At 35.3% G+C, this 9,097-nt stretch overlaps 1 protein-coding gene across 1 annotated transcript; it reads right to left on the minus strand.

The window, feature by feature from the left end:
* Nucleotides 1–3,301: 3,301 nt before the first annotated feature.
* LOC116108707 (mediator of RNA polymerase II transcription subunit 16-like) lies at nt 3,302–6,286 on the minus strand. The gene is made up of 7 exons (XM_031394935.1): nt 5,961–6,286; nt 5,822–5,890; nt 5,598–5,686; nt 5,107–5,219; nt 4,812–4,913; nt 4,611–4,701; nt 3,302–3,930 (listed from the first exon to the last, which is right to left on the minus strand). The coding sequence occupies exons 1-7, from the start codon at nt 6,284–6,286 to the stop codon at nt 3,302–3,304; spliced, it is 1,419 nt and encodes a 472-aa protein (XP_031250795.1).
* Between the last annotated feature and the right edge of the window lie 2,811 nt (nt 6,287–9,097).

Here is a 9,097-nt window from a genome sequence, read left to right on the forward strand (position 1 = left end):
CTTGTAGAAAGGTTGACGCCTTCATTGTCAAATTCACTTTGTAAGTATTTTTAGCTCTTGGGCATTTGTTTTTCGTTTCTCTATTTAAGTAAGCTTCGTTTTTTAAGGTATTGAGAAGAGCTGGAAACGGTTCCCTTTTGCTTTGTTTTGATGCGCTGAATTTATCTTTTGAATGGGAATTGGGATTTTTTTTTGTGAATTTTAGGGTTTGAATTTGGTGGGGATTTGATACATATTATAATTCAGTTGTTGTGGTAGTACTATGATTTTTTGTTATGAGCCTTATTTGATGATTGATGTTTTTGTTTACCTTTGCTTAAATGGATTTGGTGATCCGGGCATGAACCAGAATTTCTGATGTTGAACTGTAATTTGTGTTTATAGGCATATCTATGTGAAAAGGAGGATACCAACTAAATATCATATACAGATAGTGATGTGGATGCTTACTGGCTCATCTAAGCACGGGAAAGGGATGATGTGCCGCAGCGCTCATGGGCGTAGATGGGGAGGACTTTGTTAAGCAATGATTTCTTATGTTGAACGTTCAATCAGCTTTTTATATAGTAAACTCTAAGTTAAATCTATTTGGTTGTGTGGATGTTTTTGTATGCAGTAAAATTTCAATAGCATCAACATTTCATGGGTGCTTCTTGAACTTATGGGACATTTCTTATGGGAATGAATCATTGTATTTTGATATGATTATATGAGGCAATTGTTGTTGTTGGTGTAAGTTAGGGGGTGTATCAGTTTCTATTAACTCTATTTGACTGTTATAAGCATTATGTAATACATTTTGGCTGGAATTGAAGGCATGAGCACTCACATGTGCTATTTTCTATATGAAACGTGTGCAAAAGATTATTGTGATGTAACTTGATGCATAACCCTTTGTTGTAACACAGAAACAATTTACCTGTGGACTAAAGACCTTTGTAGGAGTACTCTTCTTTTTAACAATAGATCTAGTTCTTTTTTCTTCTCAAAATCACTCCTCCTTACAGTTACATCTGTTCTATTTTGACAACTATAAGGATTTATCTCAGAAGATATGTACAGATCTGCTGCAAGAAATTGCCTTCAACCGTATTTGTAATAAAAATTTCAGGGAAATATACCATTAGTCCAACCGCATGAACAGTGGGGTAGATTTGACCTGCCAACCTAACCTTAACAATTATGAAATGTTTCCTGTGTCTCTTTTATTATTTGTTCAAAATGGGAAGCCAAAAATGTTATTCTAATATGAAACGGTTATTAAGGTGCCTTTGCCAACTTCTTGAAGTTTTAAGCTATCTAATGCCCAATTAATGTCAGACGATATTCAAGGAAACTGGTTAAAGTACTTTCATGGATCATCTTAATTAATGCTTTAGTTTGTTTTAGATGCCATTTCAGATGAGCTTTTGTTCTGACTCCTGTTGGTATTTTCACTTCACAGTTCCTTTTTCTTGCTCATGCATTTGTATGATTTTAGCTTTGTTCTCTTAAAAATTCTTTTGTTGCTTCTCTTTTGATGTTGTCTAGGGCAAAGTACGAGGAAATGTCAACTATTTCCTACAAGGAATTGAGAAAGGCAACAGAAGATTTTCATTTAAGTAATAAGATAGGGAGAGGAGGTTTTGGAACTGTTTACAAGGTACACCAAAATCTGCAGATGGTTTAACTATTAGGATGAAATATGGAACACTATTCAGTATCTTTCTATTATGCATTCACTTCTTGATGGGCTAAATTTATGCCATTTACTTTTGTGGAAGGATAAAGTCACCCATATAGACTGGGGATCAGACATTTCGTCCTTTTTCTTTTCCTAAAATAATTTGTATGAAACCTGGTATCCTTGGCTTCATGCTTTCCTACTATAACATAATGGTAGTATAACACAGGATAAGGGTATTGTTTTAGTCCATCTCATGTTTGCAAAACCTTTTAATGTATTAACTTGGTTGCCATGTTGCCAGGGAGTCCTAAAAAATGGAAAGCAAATTGCAGTAAAGACAATTTCTGCTGAGTCAAAGCAGGGCGTGCAGGAATTTAGAACTGAGGTCAATACTCTATCAGATGTCAAGCATCGAACTGTTGAGTTGCTTGGGTGCTGTATTCAAGGAACCAAGAGGATATTGGTCCTGAATATGTAGAAAATAGCAGTCTTGATCGTGTATTATTAGGTAAATCAAGCAGAAAACTGGAATTTAGAATTTTATACTGAGGAAGGTGAAGGGATAATTTTTTTTCTTTTCAGGTTCAACAAAAAGAAATTTAAAGTGGACTGGAAAAAAAGATCTGCTATTTGGTGGGTATTGCTAAAGGTTGCTCTCCTTCATGAAGAACTTGTGCCACCTATCGTGCATAGAGACATCAAAGCTAGTAATATACTTCTGACGAAGAGTTAAACCCGAAGATAGGAGACTTTGGATGGCTAAACTTTTCCCAGATAACATCACTCACATACCACAAGGATAGCAGGAACAACGTATGTGATCTTTCAACTCTCCAGCATATTCTATTTGTGTTTGTCATGTACCTTCCTTGCTTTGGTTTAAGACTGACAAGAGAATGTTACTTGAGTTCCTGTCAAAAATTTGTTCAACGAGTGATCACTTTAGGATTTTGTTGTGGCAGTGTGGATTTCCATTTTATAGGTTATTTATTGGACTGCAGTAGTGAACAAGCAGATTATCAACTTGGTTATGCAGTGAGAACTACATAGATGTCAACAGAACACCAGAAAAGAGAGTTAAAATAGAGAAATTTATCTAATTTTAGATGTATAAGCAAGAAAGAAAAGTCCATAGTGTACTCTTGAGGCTAGTAGTCAAGCATTTGGATAGTATTGATGACAATAAAAGAGAGATTTTATATATCGATATCAGACTACAGAAAATGTCACTGGAAGACGAACAATAATAATTTATTCCCTTAAAACCAGCTAACAGGAAGGAAAAAGAGAGAGATCTAGGTCCAAATGGCATTCCAATTACAGAGGCAACGTATATTCCGACCCAGGAACAGTGCAATATTATATGAAATGAATATTTGATCTAAGTACCATTGCAATACAAGGAAAAGCATATATGAAAATTTAAAAAAGGACATAGTAAAGAAATCAAATTAGAATAGTCAAATAAAATTGTAGTTTCATATGAAAGCACAGGCGATGCATGTTGAGGGCAAAAAATATGTAGAGGAGCAAACAAGATTATACATATCAAGACTGCACAATGTAACCGAAAATAGAAATTATCAACAAAAATGCATGCCTCGGTTAGAAACGCTTACAAATTGAAATCAGAAATTAAGTTTTAAGCCAAGAAAATAGATGAGTACCCTCAACTATAACAACAGCAATCACAGAACCACCACGGGTTGGATCAAAGGCAACTGCAGTCACTCCAGAGCCCCATGTAGTAGTTGCTGCAGATTGAGCTGCAGCCTCAGGACTCACATATGCCGAAAAATTTGAAACTGGAGAGCAATGAAGGGATACAGCATCACTAAAATCTTGATCTGTCAACTTTCCTTTTTGCTTAGCTTCAGATAATATATACTCTTGCCAGCTAAATAAATATGCAGCCAAAGGAGCAAAACCTGCCCATTTGGGTGGTTTAACAGAAGGCGGAACCTCGCTGCCAGTACTTGTCTTCGGAGTTGCATGAAACTCATTCCCTAGGCCAGGAGTGACCTCCCAAACAACAACAGTAGAAGGATTAACAATTGGAACACCTGCCACATGCATGGCACCGCTGTCCGTTATTATAGCATCAGCAGCCATGATCCCACTAGGCCCAGCACCCAAAAGCCCTTTGCTTGTGGAAAACCACTTTGATGATGTACTATTTTGACTAGGAGGCCAGTGGGACCAGTGAAGCTGTACAGAGCCTGATGAAAAAACGGAGCAAACGCAGAGAAAATTGGGCCACCTATCTGAAGTGAAAACCAGGTATTGCATCAGCAAATCCATTGACTGAAATTCAAATTTTATTTTATAAAAAAAAAAAAAAAAAAAAAAAACATTTGAACAAAGGCTACATTATTGTCATAATAAGCTGTTTAACAACTGGACTAGCAACACAAGTCTGGTCACATGATTATTAACCTCAGAAATCAATCCTAAGTAATCAACATAGTGGTTATTTTTGTTTAGAAAGTAAAAACAGAGAAAGAAAACCATATTATTCTGTTAGAAAAAACATAATGGTTATTTTTCTATAACTTTGTATGATATGTTTTATAAGTAAAAAACCCTAAAAAATATATCTGCCATCCATAGCATCATCATCAAAAGGAAAAGATAAAAGGTTACCAACGTGAAGATTCATTGACTAAAAACCAAAAGGAAGTTTTTATCCACAAACTCAAGTGATATCATTTACTAAAACTATTATGACAGGACTGTTGACAAAACTATTCTGGTAATAACTTCAGTACAATCTGATCCAAGTCGTTCACAAAGTAACAGTAGAAGTGAATTGATATATCCAGATGTAACATGCTAGTCAACAAGGGATAACAAGAACCCACAGTTTAATGGAAGATTGCAAACCAGACCTAAAACATCGTGTGCATGATTAGTGTAAACAATAATGAAGCGGAAAGAACCAAACCTGAAGTTTGAGACTGTTGTGAAAGAAATTTTTCTTCAAAAATTGATTTTGAGTTAGAAGCAACAGCGGATTTTGAGGAAAGCCACCTATACTGATCATGAAAACAGGTAAAACAAAGCAAAAGTGCTTAGGATAAAACATGAGCAAGATATATTAAGTTTCCAAGCATCAAATGAGCAGAAGACATAGCCAAATGCATACCGGAGACACCCCTGAGAGCCACTTTGTAACAACTGCAATATCCTGCCGCCATTCATGCTCACGCTGCCAGCAGCTCGCATCACGTACCAGATTGGCTGCCCCCTACATATACAAACCACTAGTATGCTTAAAAACAACTTATGACCAAGAGGCAACAAATATCTACCCCTGTGTCATTGCACCAAAATGAAAAAACAAGAGAAAAGAAAAGAAAGAGAAGCATGCTAAGAACTTGTGCATCATAAGGCATCTAATAAAAGTATTTCAAGGAATTAGTGCAGCAGGGCTAGCTTACATGAGAAGGCTGAGTCCAGATAGTTATCCGCCCATGGAAATTAGCTATTAATAAGGCACGAGGGCATGAAGTAGGGGACCATTCGATAAACTGAACAGAATCACGAGGAGAATCTGCAAAAAGTATTCAAAGCAATTACACGATATTGATACTCAATCGAAGAGAAAAACAATGCTTCAGCATAGAGAGTAAAAATCTACAAATTACAAGAATTAGAGCTAGTACATCAAATGGACATCCTAAACAATAAACCATTTGCTAGACATTGTTCAATACATATATGTATTCCACTTCCTTAATAACAACAATATCTTAAATAATAATATATGTATTAGAACAATACTATCACATCATAGGAGCAAACAGTTTCCCAACCTTACTAAGATAAACAACAAGAACACTCAGTTCATCCAACAACATAGTATAATATGCTTAAAACTAGAATACAAATAAGATAATACAATTAAAAACATCAAGAAACATCAAGTTACCTGCTATGACATTGAACACTGCGCACTCGGTAGGTCGCTCAGGTATCACAATATGTATAGGAATCCAAAATGGTGGATTTGCATTAGAACTACAAAAACAAAACATCATATAAGACCAATTCACCTATGTTCAGGAAGGTCAACACAGGAACTCACATTTATCTGAAACACAAAATTTAACTCCAAAGCAATTGAAAATGGAAAAAGGGCAAAAGACAAAGTACCTCGGAATTCTGGCACAAGTTTCAGATGCACAAGCTATAGCATTCAATTTACCACACCAAGCAACAGCACTGAAAGAACAAAAATTGATCAAACCCACATAAATAATAAACCCAATTCAACAACTTGACAAGTACCTACCTAAAATTTCGACACAATTCAGGCACGCTCATTTTATGTTGCAAATTAGACCTAGGCTGTTTAAGCCGAATACAAAACACAGTAGCCGGATTCACCAAATCTTCCTCCATCGGATCCTCCGGTTTCACACCCACCTCTTCTTCCTCAGCACGGCCAGCACTAATGGTCTCCGCCTTTTCCGGAACAGACACTTGAACGGCCTCGACAGACTGACCCACAACAAGCTCCTCGTCTGCTTCCTTAGTAGGAGTATCGTTATTATTATTATTAGAAGTATTATTATTATTGGGAGAAGTCGTAGTAGAAGTAGTAGTAGTAGAAGTCATTGTGACAGAAACCCTAATTTATAATTAAAAAAAAAAAAGAGTAGAGAGAGGGGGAAGAGAGAGAGAGAGAGGGAATGTGAAGTGTGTAGTGTGAGTGGTGGAGCAAAAGTCACAATTGAAGGCGACAGATAACACTGTAGAGAGAGTGAGTGGGGTTCGTGTGGGTGTGATTTGAATATTTTTGGCTTTTTTAGGGTTTGAATTAGAGTTAGGAGGAGACAAAGGAAGCGTTTAAGAGATTCCCGGTGTTCTTTGTCTCTGTGCTGCTGCGTTGTGTTTTGGTTATTGGGTGAAGGTCTCTCTTTCCTTCGGATCTCTCTCCCAATATTCTGAAGTATCCCAACTTTGCAAATTCATTCATCTTTCTCAAAGTAGATGTTAGTATGGTAAGCCACAATAATTGTCATCTAAAAGTTTGAACCCAAAAATTAATTAACCCCTTAGAGTTTGTATGTTAATACATTATATATTAGTTACTATGAGAGTAACCATTCTTATTAATTTGTTATCTAAACTTTTATATTAGTTAAAATGTCTCAACTACATACATCATTTACACACTTATTATAATGATAAACTATTTGTTTCGTTGTGATCTGTCTTGCATCCTCTAAACTTTTACGTTTTATGACTTTATCCTCGTATGGGAAGAAGATCCATTGCTTTTGCGACCGTGCTAGCAAAAGTTCTAGGGAAGTCGGAATAGAAGAACACTCACCTTAAGGGTAGGCTTACTACTTAGATGCTTTTAGTAGCTATTAGCTTCGCACTTGGTTGTCCAATGTTTACTGTAGGCACGATAACTAGTACATTGTCTTTACCAATTCTCTTGTAATGGTGTAAGCAAATACACAAACATCATATCAAGTGAAAAATGTGAGGAAACAATACATTAGAATTCACATATACAATGTATGGGGATGGGGGTGAATAAGCAATTGCATTGAGATTGTTTATATCAAAACAAAAGCAAAGTAGTCAAATATTGTGACACAAATTTCATCTTTTGATGGTCTTTGTGATGTGTAGACACATTAAAGTAAAGACAACAAAAAAGTTAGTGAAGTCGTCATCTGACTAAAGCACCAACAAAACAATGAGTCAAAGACTATTAAGTGGGCAAAGGCCTAATAATGTATAGCTTTGAAAATTGAATATTTGCACAAACACCTAGTAGTGTACCAAATGTTGAACTATATTTTAAAAAGATGCCCTTACATCCCACTATACTCATAAATAATTATAAGCTAAGTTAATATACATGTGATCAATTGAACTGTTATCCCAAAACTATTTTTTGTTAAGTCTAAAATCTAAGTAGAACATGGGCTTGATAATTGAGTCCAAGACTCCAAACCAATTTCTCAAATGAATCCTGTCATGACCCAGTTCACCTGTTGGGCCCAAATTCAAAAGGGGCTACAACTAGAAAGGCATATGACATGCCAAATGTCATTCCAAAGATAGTTTTTTTAATCATTAATTCTATTAAATTTTTTAATATGTTTATAATCTTTCTTTGGCGGATGTCCTCAAGTGGTGACCCGTTTATGGAGGTCGTGATCTTTCGGTCCACAAAGCCCTTAAAAGGGTGACGAGGGACCAATCAAGTGACGAGTCTTCTGTTGACGGTTATGAAGGTTCGTTAGCTATGGTTCCTACTATCCCCACTAAAGACACCAGGGTGGACCTATACTTTGACATGGAGTGGCCCATGCTCCAGTCCCAGTCCTCTCGTCCTTCGGATTTGCCAGTGCCCAAGGGTAAGAAGAAAGGATGACGATCCTAGTTTCTTGTTCCTCTCTTTAGGTGTCTGTGCCTCTTTTTGTGTTTTTATTTACAAGTTTGAGTGCTCCTTCCGTCTTTTGTAGGCATTTGTGCCTTTTTTTTCTTTGATTTTGCGTGCTATTGGGACACGAGCGTGTGTGCCTTTGTCATTTTAATTTGTTTTGGTTTATGGGCCGTTCACGTTACTTTGTAACCTCATTGTTTTTTAATATAAAACCTACTTACCAAAATAATAATAATAAGAGAACCACATATGCTTAATACCAAGAGTGCTTAATCTCTACCTCTATTGACTTCTCATTTTCATAATATAATGGTAGAATGGAACTTTCCAATTTCTATTTTGGATAACTTCTACTCACTATTATAGATTCATTTCTTCATCTTTTTCTAACTAGATCTTGGTCGTACATTTTATCATAGTTTTGCCGATAATGGTATAAGATAGCTTAAGGTAATGAAGTTATATGTATTGAACTGTAATTAATTAAGGAAACCCTTTAAATTTCTTAATGAATCAAAAAGAGGGGGAAGTGTTAATCCTTATGTAATGGAGAACATGTGACATAATTTGTTTAAGTACATAGTAGCCATTAAATATAAAAACAATTTTGCTTATAATTGAAGTAAATAAATTATATTAATGATTAATGAGCACATATGGATTCCCATGGTTGGTTTGAAGAGTAATAAACAATCAAGAAATCTCATAAAATGAAAAGTGCAGTTGAATCAAAGGATTTGATGAATAGATTATATCCAACATTCCAGCTAAACTGTTTTAGAAGATATCATTTATCTCAGGAAAAATATATTTTTATTTAAGTTTTTAATCATTTTTATAAAAGATAAAATTGTATTCTATAAAATAAACAATAATAATAGTAAGGGTGTGTTCGGTTGGGTAATTAGTTAATTACTTCAACAATATCATCTTATATTATTGTCACTATCATGTTTGGTTATCAAATCCTTCAATACCAATAGTAAATAGTAATCAATGTAGATTATATAAGAGTAATT

The sequence above is a fragment of the Pistacia vera genome, unplaced genomic scaffold (genome assembly GCF_008641045.1).
Source record: "Pistacia vera cultivar Batoury unplaced genomic scaffold, PisVer_v2 Contig568, whole genome shotgun sequence".
NCBI classification, from domain to species: domain Eukaryota; kingdom Viridiplantae; phylum Streptophyta; class Magnoliopsida; order Sapindales; family Anacardiaceae; genus Pistacia; species Pistacia vera.

Coding starts and splice junctions, on each gene's coding strand:
- LOC116108707 (XM_031394935.1), bottom strand. CDS start 6,286: ATGACTTCTACTACTACTACTTCTACTACGACTTCTCCCAATAATAAT. Junction 4,914..5,106: donor TCTGGACTCAGCCTTCTCAT/GTAAGCTAGCCC, acceptor TTGTATATGTAG/GGGGCAGCCAATCTGGTACG. Junction 3,931..4,610: donor ACAACAGTCTCAAACTTCAG/GTTTGGTTCTTT, acceptor TTTTCACTTCAG/ATAGGTGGCCCAATTTTCTC.